Source organism: Brachycentrus maculatus, unplaced genomic scaffold (genome assembly GCF_059751285.1).
Source record: "Brachycentrus maculatus isolate JH-2025_06_01 unplaced genomic scaffold, ASM5975128v1 h1tg000559l, whole genome shotgun sequence".
Lineage (NCBI taxonomy): Eukaryota > Metazoa > Arthropoda > Insecta > Trichoptera > Brachycentridae > Brachycentrus > Brachycentrus maculatus.
The window spans coordinates 739,269-762,479 of record NW_028281302.1 but is presented as its reverse complement, the minus strand read 5'-3'; the positions used below and the strand labels follow the sequence as shown (position 1 = coordinate 762,479).

The 23,211-nt window shown below is 32.1% G+C and overlaps 1 protein-coding gene across 1 annotated transcript in view; it reads left to right on the top strand.

The window, feature by feature from the left end:
- The window catches only part of LOC148301477 (venom dipeptidyl peptidase 4), a 50,284-nt gene extending 29,731 nt beyond the window's left edge, over positions 1-20,553 (top strand). Inside the window, exons 9-15 of the mRNA XM_088273181.1 lie at positions 4,888-5,126; positions 6,096-6,306; positions 8,804-9,041; positions 11,385-11,532; positions 13,317-13,477; positions 18,028-18,239; positions 20,096-20,553. Of these exons, the coding sequence (XP_088129307.1) occupies positions 4,888-5,126; positions 6,096-6,306; positions 8,804-9,041; positions 11,385-11,532; positions 13,317-13,477; positions 18,028-18,239; positions 20,096-20,215 (1,329 nt within the window). The 3' untranslated portion in view covers positions 20,216-20,553. The remainder of the gene's footprint in view (positions 1-4,887; positions 5,127-6,095; positions 6,307-8,803; positions 9,042-11,384; positions 11,533-13,316; positions 13,478-18,027; positions 18,240-20,095) is intronic.
- Positions 20,554-23,211: the final 2,658 nt, after the last annotated feature.

Here is a 23,211-nt window from a genome sequence, read left to right as displayed (position 1 = left end):
AATTTATTCACGTGAAAATATCCGGTTAAATGCGCCGAATCCAAGGGAGATTTCCTTCCCGTATTCCCGGGTCTTATTTTTTTCTCTAAATTCATCAAGTATTAAGGGAGCTCTCGGGATACGAACGGAGGGAACATGAAATTCGGGTTGCGAGCGATAAGTTTGAAACCGCGCATAACTCCGGCTGCCAATGATGTAGGGGAGTGTTGCCATAAGATAAAGTGGCTTTGAAAAGGACAGTAGGTACAAAATAAGAATATTTATTTACAGGAATAACATAGTTTGGTCCACAAACTTTTAAAATAGACTTACTTTTGTTCTAAAGGATCAGTGTGGGGAGTGAACTTCTCGCAAGTTTTTAGATGATCAAGGTAAAATTTTCAGTTAAATTTAAATGTTTTTTTAGGAAAAGTATGAATGTGACTCATAAAGCTAGCTATATTTAATTTTGGCTTATGGCTTGTCGTAAGCTGGTGTAAGAAATCATTTTAGACGTATTATACACTGAGTAGCATTCACCATTTTACCCATGATTGACAACCACTTTACTCGAATTTCGAAAAATATGTATGTTGTACCTTTTTATGGTTAAAATGTACAGATAACATGTATGAAACTTTTTAAAAGTTGTTAATTTTAACTGTAGTGGTTGCCGTTGAAAGTTTCCCCCAAAAATACGAATCGTATAGTCAGGTGAAGGTGAAATACATATTTTCAAATTTTAGGTAATGTAGAAGTAAAAAATGGGGATAATAGTAAGTGTTACACAACGTACAAAATGATCACTGAAACAAGACAATAACAGATCAACCACCTATGAATTCCCAGATTTTCTTTTTCTCATTTGATTGATATGTTGAGGTATAAAAGAGTTTTATTTTCAACGAAATAATTTGAATAAATAAAATCACCAGCCATTTAAATATATTTTTCACATAATTTGTTTGTGAATAAAATCAATTAAATATTTGAAAGGCTGGTTAAAGTGAAATATTTCAATATTATCAACTTATTGACGGGTTATAAAGACTTAATATAAAAATGTCCTTTTCATGAGAACACACCCCTACATCGCAAGAAATTTGCATCTAAGAAACAGGATAAGGAGTCTGCGGCGGGATTTTAATTTATTGCAAGAGATTCCAGCTTATCATTTTCGAAAAAAATATTTTCGAACTATTAACTCTGTGCTCGTAAATTTGGCAGTCTAACGTAAACTAAAAATAATTCATAGCTCGGTTTCAATTTGAAATGTGTTACTTTAAAAAAGGCGCATACGGCCTATACAAGGATACCAAAATAAGTTGTTGCTTGTTTGTTGGTGTTGGGCTTTGAAGAACTGGAATCGATTTCTAAAACTAATACATTACTTAACGTTTTACGTAAAACAGTAATATATTTATTAGTTTTTATTTTAATTAATACTTAGCGGTAATACATAGGCTACATAATTATTATGTTATTTTTAAAAACTTAGTACCTACTTGGAATCATATATATAGATTGATATATTAAAAGATGATTTTAGTTTTAATTTTAATTTATTCTAAGTGATATTATAAGTGATATATTATAAAATTTGATATTCATAATTATTTCGTGATTTTGAAAAACTTAATACCTACTTGGAATCATATACATATATACATTTAGTAGCGATTTAAAAAAATCAAATCAGTACTTAGCTGTGGCGCGAAAGAAATGGTTCTAATAATTATTATACGATTTTAAAAAAATTGACCTTCTTTGCATACATAGATTAAGGGGACGTTTTAGTTTTTATTTAAATAAATATTCTGTGGTAATACTCTGTGGTCATGATTTTGATTATTGATAATCGCAATCGCAAGGCGATTTTTTTTTAAACTTAGGTACTACCTACTTAGAATAATATAATAAAAATGCTTCATTAAGATAGCTTGCGTTTAACATGATTTATGAACAATTCACCTTACCTCGGGCAAAAACTTTATGTTTTCGAATTCAAAAAAATTGTTACAAAAATAAGATAGGAGAGCTTTAAGTCAAATTTTGTTGCGAAAAAGTCTCTTTAAGAGTTTAAGTATCGCCTTTTTAAAAGATATATGTGTTTGATTTTGTTATGTTATTCGTTATTTAATGATTTTCTTTTCAAATAAGAATAAAAAATGAGAGCGTCCGACAATCGTCGTTGCCACTGCTAGGAAATTGAATCTTATTGCAAGTACAAATTGCGAAACGTTATTAAAGCTCGGATTACAAAATTCAGAAGGATTATTTTCTTTAATATTCCGTCGCATCCTCGGTACAAAAGTCCCTGCAACAGTCAGTAAATAATAATATTCCATATCTGCAGCTTAATCCGAGCTTTTATAATGACAAAATCGAGTCCCTTGATATAAAATCGCTCGGCAGCGCAACTATTTGAATTTTCTCTACACAATTTGGGATTTCCATACGGGTACAGGGAGATTAAAAAAATAAATAAAAAAACATAAAAAAAAATGTCTAAAAAGAGAAATATTTGTGTTTTTATTATTAACACAAAAATTTCTATTTCATACTATTTCTGTGAGCCTAAGCGGTTCATTATTAGAAATAGGTATCAAATTGTGGTAGAGTGGGTTCGAACCGAGAAACTCTGACTTAATGACTTAAGAGTCCGCGACACTATCCACGGGACTACAATCCGACTCTTTTATTATTATATAATTAACAAACCATTACTCCGCTTCTCCACAGTGGTAGGCAGAGAGAATACAACACCACACTAATCTTTGCAAACGACTCTGAAAGAGTTAGTGAGGTAGTTGATCAACAAATTATTAAAACGCGCGCTATTTTTAATAATGTTGAAATTTCATCCCATTTTTATAATATTTAAAATGTCTTCACAATTTGTACACAAATACAGGATTCGACTTTATCTAGTTATGATTTTTTTGTAAATTAAGTATTTCAATATTAATGTAGCGTGTGAATCAAATAAGTGAAGAAAGAGCAGTAAAACAAATTTGAGGCGTATGTGGTTGGTAATAGAGGCAAAGGAAGACCAAACAAAACATGACATGATCAAGTATTTCAAGTACCTGAAAGTGGTCAGGTCAGGAGTTGGAATAATTGGCGGGTACGTATGAGGAGAGCGTGAATATGGAAGAGGCGAAATTTGTTTGCAATGACAGATTGGTATGGCGTTCTTATCCATATGTCTACCCTGCGGGTAGATAATAACGCGGTTCTCTCCAATAATCAGACTAAGCTCTTGTGCTTGGAGAGAGACTTACACTTATTATTTATTGATTATGTTTGTTGGTAATATCATTTTATTTTTTTATAAAATTTTTGTGTGTTTTTTTCTTTCTTAGATTAACATGGATATAATTCATTTAGTTTATATTTTAGCATTTTAATGTCTTAATTTTTTTTTTATATCTGTAGGAAGGTTATTGAAGTACTTGGTTCCCAAATATTTAAAGTTCTGTTGGAATTGGTATTGCATTTTGGTATTGTAAAATCATATTGGTATCACGAAGATGTATTTTTCACCCTTAAATAGTTAGAGAATTGCTGTTTTTTTAAATCGTTTCTAATTTTGGTACTTGGTATATTGAAAATAATAAACTTAATAATAAATGTGGAGGTCCTTACCAAAACGTTACATTTCCATTATAAATGATTTTAAATTATCAGGAATTTTAGCATGTAAAATTGTAACGTTTTTCTGCGATTTAATGATTTCATATTGGTTTAACACAGGATTGGTCACGTTTTGTCGCAACTCTACTTAAGAATTGCATTTAAAAGATTTTTTTATGCAATATTAGAAAAGTAACTTTTTGGTGAGGATTTCCACAAATAATAAAGTATGTTTCTAGTATCCCTGTTTTATGGTTCCACCTTAGAAACTGTCAGCGATTTTCACAAGCTACTATGTGTACTCTTATGTAGAATATTAGCTATGTTTTGAAATGCTGTGTGTGTACAGCTCGTATATTATTCCAAAGGAAGCATTTTTCTTTTTCATACGCATTAGCCGAGCATTCAGAAAACCAAAGGGGAAACAAAAAGGAAGAGTTCTCGCTGCACCGCGGCCAACTTTTGGCGATTTTACGATGCAAACTATTTTTATACCGTGCATTTTAGAATGCATGTATTCTGCCAGAGTCTGTTTAAAAATAAGTTTTAAAAGTTTTTCTCGCGGATTCACTTAAAATAGCACACAAAATATATTTTAGATATTAAATATTTTCATACTAAAATGCCTCTAATTTTAAACTCATCGATTATTTATCCAGTTCACTCATGAATTACATGAAATTATAGTAAGTTTAAACGTAAAGAGTAAATCCACTCACGAGTAGGCATAGGCTATACAACTTAAAAAGTTGAAGCCTGATAATAAGCATTGTTGCATAATTCGTAAGTAGATTTTAGAGTCACTTGGACGTAATTAAGTAATTAAAAAAACATAGTTTGATCACTCCTCAACGTTTCTTACTGATTTACAGTGAATGACTGTATTATAGTTGACTGTTACTACCATCACGTCGAAATAACAACCCTAACTCACAATCTAGTACAAAATCCCAACAACGACATAGAAAGACAACAACACAATGCAACACCATAAATGAAACCTTAAACAACCCTAACAAACAAAGAAAAAACAGCCCTAACTTACAGCCTAGCACAAAGCCCTAACAACGACATAGAAAGCCAACAACACAATCCAACACCATAAATAAAACCTTGAACAATCCTAACAAACAAAGAAAAAACAGCCCTAACTTACAGCCTAGCACAGAGTCCTAACAACGACATAGAAAGAGAACAACACAATGCAACCCTATACATAAATAAAACAAAACAAAGATTCCTCTTGAGTCATGGATGCTCTATTCATTACAGGCTGTTAGCCGCGCAGAGCCCGACGGTTGGGTGGACGTCACCACTCCCCTGTTCGCCAAGGACGCCGTCAGGTTCCTGGACATAGTCCCCATGCCGACAGGAGACGGTGCCCTGGACGAATGGTTCCATGTAGTGCAGTACCAGCGCACTTCGGAGGGCACCACCAGCCCCGAGCTGATCAGTCAGGGCAGGAGGACGGCCGTCAGTATAGTCGGATGGAACGAGGATCTCAATTTGATGTAAGTGCATACAACTGCCACTGTAGTGTATTGGTAAGCGCGTTTGGCAACTGTTCTGGATCTCCCAGTATCAAATTCTAAGGCGGTTAGTATTATATAAGTGATTTTCTCTCTTTTATTTATTTATTTAACATCCACTTGTGACTGGAACAAGGAGCGCAGGGCTGATCATCTTGCTTTCGTGTAATCAATGATCAAAATAACACTGCGTTCCACTGGTACCATTGGGAGCGGATGAGGTTAGAAACATACAACGAACAAAAAAAAAAACAACAGACAAAGGACAAATTAAGCCTTGGCAAAATACTAAAACATTTTCTTCTGGAATAAACAACAAACAATAGATGAAAAACAAATTAATCCTCAGTAAAATACCAAAAGACTTTCTTTTGTAATAAACAACAGACAGCAATCAAATCAAGCCTTAGTTGAAAACCATAAGACTTTTTTTGCTATAAATAACAGACAACAGACAACGAATAAATTAAGCCTTGGTAAAAACCCAAAAAAACTTACCTTTGTAACAAACAACAGAAACCAAACTAATTAAGCCTTGGAAAAATGCAAAAATACATTTTTTTAAACAAACAACAGACAAACAAGCCAATTAAGTTTTGTTAAAAGACCAGAAGACTTTTTTTAATAAACAGCAGACAATAAACAAATTAAGCCTTGGTAATAGACTTTTTTTATAAAAAAACAACAAGAGTTGATAAAAGATTTTATTTTGTAACAAACAACAAGACTATAAAACACAAACAAATTGAACCTTGGCAAAAGGCTTAAATAGTATATTTAGCAACAATTTACAGACAGTAGATAAGAAACCAATTAAACCTTGGTGAAAGATTAAAATACTTTATCTTATCCAGTTCATTGTAGAGGATTGATCCTTATTAAAAAATCAACTGATTGTTTGACCAATCAGCTTAGCTTTCTGCAGTTTTCTCATTCAGTTCGATTTCCCAGATACTACCTGAGCACCCGCGAAGATCGGCCCTGGGAGCGCCACCTGTACGTCGCGGGGACCCGTTCGGCCTGCGTGTCCTGCAGCTTGATCTTGCCCACGGGGGCTCCTTGCACCTACGCCTCCGCCACCGCGCACCCCGCCATGCTCTACTACACCCTCAGCTGCCAGACGAGCGACACCCCGGCCATGATCGGGATCTTCGATGCTAAGGTAATTGATCATACTATTCAGCTATCCATAAGGTAACCATTTTTTCATAGCATTAACCAGTAGGTACACATTTTTTTACCCAACGCACAGGCTTTTAAGGTGTAGGGGAAGGGTCATTTGGCAGTTGATCTCGACATGTATTTATCACTATCATTTATCTTCTTCTTCTTCTTCTTCTTCTTTTTCTAGATCCTAAGGATCTTTTTGTGCCTCCGCTTGTAGCTCTTGGGATGTTGACTCCCAGCTGTCTTTCCACCTTTTTGGAGGTCTGCCTGGGGGTCTGCGTCCTTCAGGGATTCCTTGAAGGGCGATACGTGGAAGTCTGTCATCTGACATTCTGTTTACTATCATTTATCTGATTACTAATTCAACAGGAAAATAATAATGTTTTTAGTCAAATAATTATTCAGTGGCTGACTCAGACAGAATATAATTTGATATGGGTAAATCTGTGGTAAATCGATTGTTTCGCGGTATGATCGATAATCCTGAAGTTGTACGTAATATTGGGTTTGTATGTTCCCGATATTTACCTGAGACGGCGTCGGCATAGATTGTTTCACATTCCTATACACAGGACCAACCTGCCGATGGTTATGCCTGTAGGAAAAGCTACTGCTATGCCGAAAAATACTATTCTGGATCTGTTCCATTTGTCTGAGAGGGTATTCCGAGGCGGAATTCTTCTACAACTTTAACAAGAGTTTTTTTTTACATAGGTACTTTGTAATTTATGTTTTTAATATGTACGCGTTAAATGTAAGTTTCAAATTTATGTGTTCATTATTTAATAAATTGAAAAAAATAAGAAAAAGAATTGAAATAAAATAACAACTAAATAGTTTGAACACGTTTATTTCATTTGGCTATTCACCGGGCGTCGTCGTTACGGATATTGACAAACTGGTGGGAGGCTGGTCAAAATTTAAGGCAAGGGTTGAAAATTTTTCAACCCTTACCTTGAATTTTGAATCTTGAAAACAAAATGATCATCAGCAAATTTGGTCAGATTGTGTCGGCGCCTGATATGCCTCCATTTCCCGAGCAAGCCAATGGTTCTATATGTGTGTGCTTATCATGTGTGGGTAGCGATACTCTATATTCATGTCAAAAAAGTTGGGTAAATGTGGCCCACATTGGCTAGAATGAACAAAAGAAATATCTGTATGACAAAACAATGCCCGTGCAGTATATAATGTACTGCTCGTTTCAGGAAAATAAATCTTTTCATACCCGGAGCACAGAGTAAAGCTTTTGTGATACTGTGTCACATACTCCGTGCATCCCCTAACAAACAAGAACGTACTTTGTAACATTGTGTGAAGAGACAATAGATGATTTTTAAAATTTGAATTGTTTTTTTTTAATGTTCTTGTAACTTACATGACTAAATGTGAAAATACCTGAAAATGGTTCAAAGAATCATAATTTAGACTCATTAAAAAAATCAACCTCTAAGAGGTGCTTCGCAAAATATAAACATGGTGAAATGAGCATCGAATTGGATACACGTAGTGGACGCCTGAGGCTGTTACTGAAGGACGAAGGAGGCTGTTACTGAAGAAAACATCAAAAAAGTTCCAAAAATAACGTGAAATGATCGCAAATTGAAATTGATCAAAAAAGCTGAGACTGAGATATTAAAGAAACGTGTTGGACATATCGTGCATGAATATTTGGACATAAGAAAGCTCTGTGGAAAATGGGTGCTGCAAGTGCTCACAATCGATCAAAAACAACAAAGTGTCAATGATTCGGAGCAATGTTTAGCGAATTCGACCATGATAAAGATGATTTTTTTTTATCGATGCATTATAAGGAATCAAACATGGATCTAATAGTACACTCCAGACAATTGACAGTCAGCCGAGTGATGAACGCGATGAACCGAATCCAAAGCGTGGAAAGACGCGAAAGTCGGCTGGCAAGGTTACGGTATATGCGCATTGTATAATATTCATCGATTACCTCAAAGAGGGCCAGATCATCAACAACAATTATTATACCGCGTTGTTGGAGCGTTTAAAGGATGAAATAACGAAAAGTCGGATCCTTTTGAAAAAGAAAAAAAAGTGCTGATTAATCAAACAATGCACTGTGTCACAAATCAATCAAAACGAGGGCAAAAATCCATGAATATGCTTCGAACTGCTTGTCCATCCACCGTATTCTCCAGATCTGGGCCCCAGTGTGTTTTTCCTATTAGCAGACCTCGAAAGAATGATCGCCTGGAAAAAAATCAGCACTGATGAAGAGGTGATCGCCGAAACTAAGGCGTATGTAAAGGCTAAAGAGAAATCTTTCTAGAAAAATGGTGTCGAAAAATTGTATGACGGATATAATTGTTGTATTGCCCTCGAAGGTAACTCTATGGAATAATAAAAACGAATATTATCAAAAAAAATGTTTTTTACTATGTTAGCCTACGAAATTTTCTGCCCGACTGTTATTAACAACTGTTATGATTTTTTTAACGATTATTATTTTTTCTGCGCAGTCTGATCTACAAGTGGTCGAATGGCAGAATAACGAGGCGCTGATAGCCCTTCTCGAGGAGTACTATGTGCCTCTGCAACGCTTCCTGTTCGTGCCCGTTCCAGGCGGGAATGCTGCCGTGAAGCTCTTCCTTCCTCCAGACCTAAACCTGGAGAACCCTGGGGATACCAAGCTGCCCATGGTGGTCAACATCTACACAGGACCCAACTCCGCCAGGGTCACCGATAACTTTGGATTGTGTAAGATATTCATTTTATACCCTGCGCTTTATTTCTAAAGCTCGTTTTATTTTCATCAAAAAATAACAACAAATAAGTTAAGACAATCTTTTCACATTAAGAAGGAACTCGCAAATTCGAATTCTGTGCAGAGAAAGTTGCGATTTATGGTATAAAGGGCCTTAAGGCCCAGCCTTACTTAACTTAAGTCGCAACTGAATTTTCTCTAAACGCAGGTAATATTTGACGTGATTTTTTTTTAAACTCCATTTTTGTATTGAAAAATAAGTTTTTCTTCGAAAGAAGAATATGGTTTTAAAAAGAGTTATTGAAAAGTTAGTTAGAGTTATAGTTATAGTTGAAGTTATGAAAAATCATAAAAATATTTTTTCAGTACAAATTTTAAAAAACAAATCCAAAATTATTCTAAAAAAATTTGGCCGATCAGCTCTATGCGTTGCCAGAAGCCAATTAAGTTTTATTCATGCGAGTTTGGCCTTAAAGGGGATTCGCAGACTTCAAATTCAGAACTTAAATGGCCGCGCTAGAGGTCGGTTTGTTTACTGTGTAGAAAAAGTTTATCTTATATTGAGCCTTAACATATAAACGCTACAGCTTTGCCGACGAACGTCGTCTTTCACGGTGAAATTTAAAAGTACTGATACATTCTATGAAATACGACAATTAATAATTCTATTTTTATAAATAGTTTTTGATGTGTCCTTGTAAGAAAATATTACTGTAAGAAGTGGTATCAAATATTTGAAGAAGGAAATAATATATGATAATATATTTTGACGGAGCGAATGATATTTCTAGTTACTTTATGTTGTGTACAAGCGAAGTCTCTAATGAATAATTGTTGTTTTTCATACATTATCCTGTGTTTTTGGGACAAGCGTTACGCTTGTTGAAGGAGAACTTTTAATTGTCGCGTGGGTATTAAATCCCGTGGCATATTCGGGAGCGGAATTAGGAATATCTGGAGGATATTGTAGTGGCGGGAATGGTCTGGCAAGTGGCCAGAACTACACTCGGAAAGGTTACGCCGGCACAGGATACATCCATTCTGGGTTCCTAATACCCACATTCTCGCGTTCTCACTTTCCCTCCACTTCTGATCATGCTGCGCCCCACTGTGCGCTATGCCGTTCCGGGTAAATCGCGCGGAAAAATCAAATATTTTTGATGTAAATCGAATAATTTATTTAATATTTTCCTTAATTTCTGTTATTTTTACTGTTTTCATTATTACAATGTATTTTGTTTGTAAGAGCCAAAATCACTCGCAAACGAGTGCAGGCTTATAGAACATAAAAATATAAAACAAAAAAGGAATTACCTCTAAACGATTACTAAAATTATAAGATAAATATTTAAATGTGAAAAATATATCACATATAATGAGACCAACGGATAATAAATGATAATTGTACTCATTTTGCAAATGGATTTGTTTCGCAGCCGAGCGTCTTCCCAACTGTGCCACCGCGCTTTCTTTTTTCAAAAACTTTCTTTATTTCAAGTTATAGTAAGAATTATGTATTAATAATAGTCATAAGTGAATCAATCATACTTATGAAGAAAAAATACCCTTAGATAATGTTTCTGGGAGAAAATTTCTAAGAATCGGCATTTGACTTTAAAATGTGAACTACCCCCAACTTATCCGCAGAGCTTTTTAGAAAATTAAATCAGTTATGATATTAATGATTGCAATTTATAAATTAAATTCACTGTATTTTCGGGGTAAACTATATCGACTCCACCGAGGTAAAACACTTCAATTTTCGAATTCAAACAAATATTATACGCCAAAAACGTATAACGTAAAGCTCGTAGAGAGAAATATTCTTTATTTTTGATATTGTAAATGCAAGTTTAAAAATAGGGTGAATTATTTACACATATTATATATGACATTAAATTAAGTCATATAAGATATTTTTTCCTTTTTCGTATAGGTGATATGAATGTTTTTTTTATTTTTATTTTTTAATTTTTATGTAAATGGCAGCGCCATCTGTTGAAAGTAACAGCAACCCACGCAATCCTATTGCTAATGGCGGACAACGTGCTTCTTGATATCTGCTAAAATACTGTATAACCACAAGTATTGAATGCTGAAACTTTTAATACAAAAAAAATACTCACAGGTGTTGTGAAATTCAACGCATTAGAAATTTATACATACGTGTTTTATTTATTTTTATTCAACCAGATTGAGCCACAGAACGAGTGGCCGGATACAGTATACTGTTTAATATTTATTTCAAAATTGCATACTAAATATTTTCATTTTCAGAAGTGATTTTTTTCAATCGTTCGATTGTTTTTTTAAATACATTTTTTATGAAATTCTAGCTTACCAGACCTACATGTCAACCAATAGAAGTATTATCTACTGCTATGTGGAGGGTCGTGGCTCAGGACTCAAAGGAAAGGATTCCCTGTTTAGTGTGAACAACAGACTTGGGACGTATGAAATAGAGGATGTTGTCAATGTTACCAGGTAAAAATATACACCATATACATATAATATTAAATGAAAACTACATATCGCTCACTCCTTTCAAGAACGTCATAAATCAAAAATCGTTTTCGGAATGTCCAGAAAATGCACTATATTCCAGCAAAAGGGGCATATTTTCAACTTAATATTTACCCGCTACAGGGCAGGAAGTGTTGTATTTGTATTTTGAAGAAAATGTATTGTTTAATTATATTTTTAAAATATACTTAATACTTTTCAAATGGAAAAAACCTTCAGGTTTTACCTAAAAATATCTGTTGCGCAGTAAATAGTTCAATAAGTGGCTTGATATTTATTTTTAATACATATAATAATATTTTTTAACATTAAAAACGTTCTCCTGAAAAATCAAGTTTATTGATTTATGACGTTCTTGAAAGGAGTGAGCGATATGTTACCAGACACAAATATGTACATAATCAATGAGAAAAAAAAAAACGTTTTGACATCTCAACAAAGATGATGAAGAATATGGAAGTCTGGGTTTATAATCTGTCATTGGCTGGTTGAGTGATTACTTTACACAATGTAACATTCACCATTTTCCCCATGATTGATAACAACACTACTTTAATTTTTGAAACTTATAAATATATCATAAATCTTGTGTCGCTTCATTTCAAGGCAGCATCTATGGGTGGTTTGAGAAAACTTTTATTTAGCATAGAACATTTTTCATTTCTGACTTCCATATTATGGGTGTCAGAAATGAAAAAATAATATGAAAATAACGCCTGCAATTGGAGATAATCCAGATTTTATGAACGAGTATTTGGACACACTCAAAACGTTGTGTATAGAACTATTTATTCAGATGTATGCTGTATATACTAACCGGATTCTTTTGCATACTGGGAGACGCCTGAAAACACGATTTTCATTTTTATGGAGCTTATAAATTAAACAATTATTTAAAATTTTAGGTGTGTCTAAATTTTTGTTGGCAAATATGGTTTTTTCCCTTGCAAAGCGTTTTTTGTGAACTAATTTGCGAAAAATATAACTGAAAATATCAAAAATTGAGTTCTGATTTTCGAAAACTTATATAAAAAGGTTTATGATGAATTAAATATTAATTAATTAACAGTACTCAAAATTCGGATGTTGTATTTATCCTTCAATTGACACCATCCTTCACATGCTAGTTCTTACTCATGCATTATTGCATTTCATGAAGTGTCCAAATCTGTGTTAAACAAATAACTATTTAGAAGATCCATGGTCCTAGACATACGGCAACTGTTCATCAAAGAAGCATTGATTCACTTCTGGAATAAAATGGATAAGGTAAGAACTCAACAAAATATTCGAACCCGGGCAGCATTAAATTATAAACTATATTGGCCCATCCGTTAAAACAAGTTTGCGCAAAAAACCTTTTCATTCCTTCGCCAATGATATTTAATTTGCTGCCCGAAACCATTAAGAATTCCAGTAGTGATCATGTCTTTAAGAACAGTGTCCGTCGATGGTTGCTTCTCGTTGAAAGGGACAAGGTAGAAAGTGATTTAATTAAAATTGTAAAACCTTTATACTGAAAATTGTTATTGGATCTATTGTATGTAATGTATATATAATCTACTGATAAAAAAAGTTGTATTAACATGTAAGTATTTCGGCTCATCACAGGCCATGCCTAAAGAGCCGTAATACATATAGTATAAAAATGTATGTATCTATGAAATAAGAAATTCAATAAAAAAATACTTATTCAACTCATCCATTCTTAGTTGAAAACTGAATCTATTTGTAATTTTGTCCAGAACACTTACTGAACTGTTCCCCTGGATTGACGCTAGTCGAGTGGGCCTATGGGGCTGGAGCTACGGAGGATACGCTACTGGGATGGCCCTCACGATGGATACAAACAACGTCTTCCGGTGTGGGGTGTCAGTTGCTCCTGTCACATCCTGGCTATACTACGGTAAGATATCTTGCATTTCTTAGTAGTCTTTTCATCCAAACAATATATATATATATATATATATATATATATATATATATATATATATATATATATATATATATATATATATATATATATATATATATATATATATATATATATATATATATATATATATATATATATATATATATATATATATATATATACATATATAAATATATTTATAAATATATATATATATATATATATATATATATATATATATATATATATATATATATATATATATATATATATATATATATATATATATATATACATATATAAATATATTTATAAATATATATATATATATATATATATATATATATATATATATATATATATATATATATATATATATATATATATATATATATATATATATATATATATATATATATATATATATATATATATATATTTATATATATATATATATATATTTATATTTTAAATCCTTGTATATATTTTTTTCTAACCAAAGCTGGGAATGGATTCGGTGCTCAATTTGTGGTAGTATCATCTGTTTTCAATAAAAGTTTCATAAAATGAGCATATAAACAGAATGTCAGAAGACAGACTTCCACGTATCGCCCTTCAAGGAAACCCTGAAGGACGTAGACCCCCAGGCAGACCTCCAAAAAGGTGGAAAGATAGCTGGGAGTCAACACCCCAAGAGCGACAAGTGGAGGCACAAACAGATCCTTAGGATCTACAAAAATAATAAAAAGAAGAAGAAGAAGAAGGAGAAGAAGCAGAAGAAGTCCGAATGTAAAGTCAAAAGTTATCTGTATTGCGTAGTTAACTAGTTAACTTTTCACTGTAATGTCTAGCCCTGAACAAACAACATTAGTGCGAATTGAGGGATTCTGTATATGTGACCGTAGAGCGTGATAATTGAATTAAATATGGTAGGCCACATCATAGGATTGTCCGCCCGTATAGTCTACTGGTTAAAGAGATTGGCTTCCATCCACGAAATCCCAGGCTCAATTCAAATGGAGTAAACATAAATATATTATATATATCGCTCACTCCTTTGAACAGCGTCAAATATCAAAAAACTTTATTTTTCGGGAGATCGTTTTTAAAGTTTAAAAATATAATAAAATGCATTAAAAATAAATATCAAGCCACTTATTGAACTTTTGACTGTGCAAAAGATCTTTTTAGGTAAAACCTGAATGTTTTTTCTCCGTTTGAAAAATATTTAGCATATTTAAAAAATTAATTAAACGATAGCTTTTCTTCAAAATGCAAAAACAACACTTTATGCCCTGTAGCAGGTAAATATTTAGTTAAAAATATGTTGCTTTTGCTGGGATATAGTAAATTTTCTGGGCATTCCGAAAACATGCACAACTGAAAATTGACGATTTTTGATATATGACGTTGTTGAAAGGAGTGAGCGATATATTTTAGACCAGCGGTTCCAAAAAAGTTTTTCCTACTAATTCAAGAAATAACTCAAACTTGCTTACCATTTATTGATACTACTACATCTACCATCACGCCGTTTCACCACGAGGCAGAGAGGATGGAATGCCAGAATCCTCTGTTGTCTTATCAAACTCATAAATATATCTTAAATCTCATGTCGCTTCATGTTTGAGTTCATAGCAGCATCTATAGTTGGTTTATAATTAACTTTCCGGGAGTATAAAAATTGATGTCCGACTTTCTCTGGGGAGTGGGTTCTTTTTACATGAAAATAATGTTTTTTATTAAACCGATGTATTATGAAGATAGAAATTGTGTTAAAATAATTTGATAAAAAAACACCTATTCGAAATATTTTTCAATTATTACAAAATTATACACAAATATCCACAGATATCATTCCTAAATAAGTTACATCATACTAACTGACAGACGGACTCCGACGTTCATTAACGTCGATACTCCGTTAAGGAAAATTCGCACTGACGTTCATTTACGTCCACACTGCCGGACAGGTTAAGTTCATATATAAGTTCTAAAAAAATGAGTAGTGTGTTTGTCTTGTTATCTTGAGTAGAATGGTGAATATCATACGTGTATAAAGTGATCACTTAACTTGCCCTTTACTGGATCCCTTAACAGGTCGTAAATACCCACTTTTTAATATTCTTCTTCATCTAAGTTGATATATCAAAATGTAAGTGGATAAATAATTATTTCGGCATACAATTTTGACATCAAGGCATCCTCATATCATAAATCCCTTGTAAAAGAGATTAAATATACATACAATAACCATTCCGTTAGTATGTGGTAGGTACTAATGTCGTGATTTCGAACTCGCGTAAGACGCACGTAACGCAACTCGGGGTATTATTGTGCCCGATTTCAATTTGAATAGCAATATATTATGTACGTATTCATTTGTAGGTTGGTATTTCGTAATTCGTCCACCCCTTGTACCGGCTCTTTGTGCCACGTCTATTAATAACAATAATTAATAATCCCGCCCTCAAAGGGCGCCCATAACCGGCCGTTATCGTCGACGTCACATCGGCTTTATTGGCAGCCATCGCCCTGCGGACTGAACATTTGGCTATCGGAAAATTTATTGTCCGAGATTTTCATGCATCAGCTCTAAATTCCTTTAATTAACTCGTATTCTTACGTCACTGAACCAAATTTGGCTCATTTTGCTAGTGATTTATGGGTACTTTGTACAAGTTCATTCAAGAAGAAAGGAAAAAACGTATAGTTGGGATTAAAACGTAACAGTTACTTATTCGGTTATCCGGTAAGAATAGTATTCTTTACTTTTTCTGGGTTAATATTTCTTTTCAACTCAAGTTTCTGATGTCAAATATTTTATATTTTTGAACCTAGAAATAATTGTATTAATTTAAAATCAAACACAGATTTTTTAAGTCTGAACAAAAACACATAAAAAAATTATATTGTGACAATCGTTTCGCCTTGTTAGGTTATAATCAGTGGACATTCATTTGATAATGCCCAACAATTGTCACATTATTAATTTTTTATGTGTTTTTATTAATGAAATACAACTTAGTAGACTCAAAAAATCTTTGTTTGATTTTAAATTAATACATAAATTAAAATGGAGTTCTACAAATTAAACGGCAAATCAATAAATAACCTAGAAATACGCAATACCCAACCAAATTTGTGCCCTGATTGGTGTTATTAGCTTTAAGTGATCGAATCAAGTAACGACTTATAATCTATGTAAAGTAATTTATTCGATCATCCATCACTGAAAAAATATTACCGGGATTGGAATATTTACTATTCAATATTCATTCGAATAAAACAAAAAAGATTATATAATTTATATTTGAAGCACTAACATTGTGATTTTCTATTTTATAATTAAAATGTAACTTTGTTTTTAAATCACTCTTAATTATCAATATAACATTGTTTTATGTTTTAAAATCAATATAACATTATAGTGATTTTAAAACAAAGTCACATTTTAATTAAAAAAAGGATTATCTTTTCCCATACTTTTTCATGCATGAGAGATTACCTTTTTAATTATTTTAATTTTATTTGGCTATTATGATGGTATATTTTATCAATATGTCTAATTTTATTTGTTTTTCTGTCAGTTTGAAATAAACTATTTTTTATTTAAGTTTTACTTGCAAAATACATTTATTTATTAAAACACGTATTTCGATGCATTCTGCATCATTTTCAATCGAAACTCTTGGAAACAACAAAGATATTGTAAACAGAGATAAGCACAATTGGAAAACAGAATCCTAAAATAATTTTACTCCATGAAGGGAGTAAAATTCTCACTTTGTAATGTTTTTAATGACAATTTTAAGGATTTTTATACATTTTCTTTTTGCCATATTATATAAAGCTATTTGAATTTTTGTTTTGTTCAAATTTCCTCAAAATTTAATTTCTCGAAATCTCGTGGTCTTCAATTATCTTAAAATTGAGTGAGTAATCCACTGAACTGCGGATTTTAATACAGAAGATTTTGGCATTGCGCCATTTATTAGAAATTGATACGTCGAGTTTAGGCTACCCGTTTCCGTATTATAGAGTTTCCCCTATTTGGGCTTTGAATTAATTACTTATCAGAATTTTAGAGTATTAATACGAAAAATATCAAAACTGTTACATTGTACATATTTATTTTTACTCAATATGTATAACTAAAAATATATCGTGGGTGGGTAAATCCCTGTTTGAATGATCCCTGTTTTTTTTTAAATATTTTTTAAAAAAAGAGAAATATTTGTGTTTTTATTATTTACAAAAAAACTTCACTTTCATATTATTTCTGTAAGCGGTTCATCATTAGAAAGGTATCAAATTGTGGGTTCGAACCGAGAAGTTTCTCGGTCTCAAGAGTCCGCGACACTAACTATGGGACCACAACTCAATACATAAGTGATCTTTAAAGCTTTTAGCCTGCATTAAATACTCGCTATGTTGAATCAATTCCACAGCATGCAGACAATACTACCACACTATTACATTTGATAATCTTTTTCTAATGTAAAAAAAATTGTGATTGCAAATGTTCTATGTTATTCCAGACTCGATCTACACGGAGCGCTATATGGGGCTGCCGACCAAGGAGGATAACGAGGAAGGATACACAGTCAGCGACCTGACCAGGAGGGCCAAGCTGCTGGATGGACACCACTGGCTGCTCATGCACGGGAACGCTGATGACAACGTCCACTACCAGAACGCCATGGCCATCTCCAAGGAGTTGCAGGAGCTGGACCTTCCGTTCGAACAGATGGTAAGATAAGAACACTGTTTAGTAAGAATACTAGATGTCTATTTGAAAAACTTCAAGGAAGACGAAGACGAAAGAAGATGTCTGAGCATCCCAAGGCTCATGAACTGGCATTTGGCTGGCTACACTTGTGTAATGTACATATATATATGACTGAGGAAACACATGACAAAAATCTCACTTCATGACTCCCCAGTATGCAGATTTTGTATGGAGGATAGCGAAGCGCCAACCCACATTCTTTACAATTGTGACGCACTCGCTCACAAACGAAGTCACATCCTTGGAGGACCTCTACTGGACTCCGAGAAGATGAAGCTCCTACCACCAAAACAGATCGTGAGTTACATGACTCATGTAGGTGTTGGCAGTGAGCTGTAATACAAAGGGAAGTTACCATAGACCTAATATGGTCGCAGTGACATAACGGATGCAAGATATATATATATATATATATATATATATATATATATATATATATATATATATATATATATATATATATATATATATATATATATATATATATATATATTTTTTTATATATATATATATATATAAATATATATATATATATGTATATATATATATATATGTATATATATATATATGTATGTATATATATATTTATATATATATATATATATATATATATATATATATATATATATATATATATATATGATAATATATATATATATATATATATATATATATATATATATATATATATATATATATATATATATATATATATATATATATATATATATAGATGAAGCTCCTACCACCAAAACAGGTCGTGAGTTACATGACTCATGTAGGTGTTGGCAGTGAGCTGTAATACAAAGGGAAGTTACCATAGACCTAATATGGTCGCAGTGACATAACGGATGCAAGATATATATATATATATATATATATATATATATATATATATATATATAAATATATATGTATGTATATATATATTTATATATATATATATATATATATATATATATATATATATATATATATATATATATTTATATATATATATATATATATTAATATATATATATATATATATATATATATATATATATATATATATATATATATATATATATATATATATATATATATATATATATATATATATATACATATATGTGTGTATCGAGGTATACAAATTCACATTTACCCCAATAAAATGATGGTGGCACCCATCGTGTGGCATGTTGCGCCATCTTATTGAAACCACAGCTCTGTCACAATGTCACAATGCTATTTAACTGAGGAACGAAAAAGTCAGTAATCTCTTGTAGCGCTCTACATTGACCGTAATATTCTAGCCAGCATCGTCTTAAAAAAAACGTGGGCCAATGATTCCACTCATAAAGCACACCATACAGTGGCTTTTAATGGATGCAAGGGCTTCTTGTCAAAGACTGGGTTTTCTACACTCCAAATTCGTTTATGAACATAGTCATTTCATCCAAAAATATGCCTCATCGATGAACAAAAATTTGCGTTGAAAAAGATGAGCAAGCTAAATATTGTTCACGGCCCATTCACCGAACCTACGACGCGGATAATGATGATTCAGTTTATTCGTGGTGAATTGGCAAAACGTACTGACTACAAATCAACTGTCAACTGTCGAATTGACAGTCTGTAGAAACAATGTTGCCAGTTTAAAAACAAAAACTCAAAAAAAAACACCATGTAGAGATGTCTAAATATAATTTGTTTGCTTGCAATATGGTAACTAATCAGCATGTGTTTTGTTTACTTGCAGTACCGTAATTAATCGTCATGTATTTCGTGTACTTGCAGTACGATAACTAATCGGCATGTATTTTGTTTACTTTCAGAGTTATCCTGATGAGGCTCACGGCCTGTATGGGGTGACGCGACACGTGTACCATACGATCGATAATTTCTGGACCAGGTGCTTTGCGCCAGGAAATTCCTCCACGTTTGCATTCGGTTAACCCTTTCGACAAAGCCAAAATTTAAATTTATTTGTGTAACATTAATACCTTCACTTTTGTATTTGACCTTAGAAAAATTTGACTGCATGATAATTAAAAGCTTCGTGACAGTTAATAAATTTATTTGTAATAACGTGATTTTTGCGGAGTTGGCAGAAAGCTGTTATGATTTAAAGCCTTTATTTTTCACATTTTGAAGAAAATCTGTATAACGTGCATATTATTTTAAGAAATGCCACTTATCATTTTTTGAAGTTTGTATAAATATAACTAAAGGAGAGTATACCTTGTAAATTTTAAGAATATTTAATAAAAATTATTTGTTTCGACGATGTGTATTTTGATTTTTTTTGACGTCCGTCTCCATAGTGAAATAGTTAATGCACTTGACTACCGTTCCGGATGTCCTCGATTCAACTTCCAGGGGGGTTGGAAGTTGAAATAAATATGTGTAAAAATATGAAGTTTCGGATAAGGGTCAGAAAAAAAATAAGTATGTAAGATTTTCTGATATTTTGCGTAAGCAAACCAATAATTCAATCTGAATTGACTAAGGTCGATTTGTAGTTGATCAGTGTATTCGCAATATTTTATTTATTTTATTTTATTTGTTCAGGAATTGTACAGCTTAACATTTAAAAAGTAAATATTAATAAATAGTTACATTAACAACAATAAATATTACATAACATTAATAAAAATAGTTACATTAATAAAAATTAAGCCAATTCAACAATTCCACATTTGTGTTATAATAACAATTAAAACATTAGAAATAAAAAAAGAGTGTGTGTGTGTGTGTGTGTGTGTGTGAAGAAGGGAGTAAAAGGGTAATGGAATGGTATAAAAAATAGACCTTGCAGGAAGAAATATGCTAGAATAAAGTCAATTTATCATTTCTCCTTCCTTGAAAACTGTTTCGTGCATATTAAAACCGAACAAATGACTTTTTAATGGTAATTAGATGAGACCCTTATAATGAATAACAAAGTGTCTTTAAATTCTATCCAACATTTGTATTTGGATAAGTATTACAGACTCTTTAAAAATTGTGAAAGTAAGCCAAAGATAAAATTGTTATCAAAATAAAATAAAAGTTTCTGTTAACAAAATACAAAAGTTCTAGCAGTTTATTTTTATTAATGGTAACAAAAATCTTTTTTAAGTCATCATCAAAAATTGTTACCATTGTATTTGTTCTTAACAATTACAACAAAGTAAATTTGTGAAACTATTTTTTAAATTTTATAAGAAAAACATGTTTCAACACCCTAGAAGGAGATTCTAAGAATACCAGTTTGGGAATACGTTAGTGTAGGTATTATGTGCGTAACAACTGAAGGTTAATTGAATACTTTTAGTAGCCACAAATTACCCTCATTGGTATTTGTGCTACATTTGACATTCCGCCCAGTAAATGTTAATGTCTTCACATTTTCTAGTACCTATCCGCGTCCATGTGGTGCATAGAGCACCGCGTGGGATCAACGTGGTTTTGACTTGATCGTTAATACCCGTATTATGAAGGCTTAAGTAGGCTTTAGTAGATTTAAGTAATTCAAAGAATGGAAATCATGAATCTTGCGCTTCAGATTTTCTAAAATATTGCAAGGAAACATATTTCATTTAGTAGAATTATCAACTTTTTGATGTTAAATTGTCAAGGAAATATCAGAAGCTAGAAATTCTCAATCCGCGAATTCGGTAGAGATTTTAGTAATTTATATTTATTATCTACACTAATCAAACAAAATACGAAAGGAAAAATGTATTTTTGTTATTTTATTATATATATAATACAATTTGATTATGAAAAATCCACAAAAATGTCATCTTTCGTAAGGCAGCGATTTCCTCCCCAAAAAGATACAGATATTTAATTATTAAATGAATGACCTGTGAATTTTGTGAATATTTAAGTTATCGAATTATTATCATCATCACCGGTGTCATGAAATGAATGTGGAAAATCTATATATGTAGTTGTTTTTTTGTTACATAAAATGCAGTTACACATAGAAATATAAGTAAAAAATTTAAATCAAATATATATCTTTCATAATGGAGAAATTTTCTCCCCAAACAGACATAGATATTTGATTACAAAATGAACGGGCTGCGAATTTTGTGGAGATTTAAGTAATTTATTATTCTTATCACCGTTCAAATAAAAAAAATGCATATTTGTTGCTTTTTTTAAATTTTAATTCCTTTATGTAGATTACATTACATTTAATACAAACTATTTTTTTACACTTAATTTACATCATATACATATTAACATCTTCATACAGTATTAAAAGCCTTATCCGCACCCCAATGGTGCATAGGGCACTGCGTCATATAAACGCAGTGTTATCTTGATCGTTTACACATGAAGAAAAGGTGATCAGCCCTCCGCTTCAGGTACTAGTCCAGGGTAATATTGAATAAATATGACAGTGAAAAAATCACTTATATTTATTTTACCCCCCTTGGGAATCGAACCCGGGACCTCCAGAACGGTAGCCGAGCGTACTGACCATTACACTGCGGAGGCGGACAGTATACAAAACATTATTTTTTTAATTATTCCGGACTCTTTTCATTTTTCATACATTCAGGCATCACATCATACATTTATTAACCCTCATACATTATACAATTTTTCGACTCTGTTATTTTTTTAATTGTTTTTCTATTACTGTGTTTATTATTATTATTTTTTTAATTATTTAAAACGATTTTATATAACATACAGTTCCACCAAGAAATGTCAGCACAAAACTTAAATCAAATAAACATCCTTCGTAATGCAGCGATTTTCCCCCCAAAAAGACTCATATACTTAATTACAAAATGAACGAGCTGCGAATTTTGTGGAGATTTCAGTAATTGAATTATTATCATCCATTTAAAACAATTGGTCACGTTTCCGGCGCAGGGTAAACGAATGCAGTGAAGATAGTGCCAAGTTGCGGGAACTAAACGCAATTATCATGTCCTTGCCGAAATAC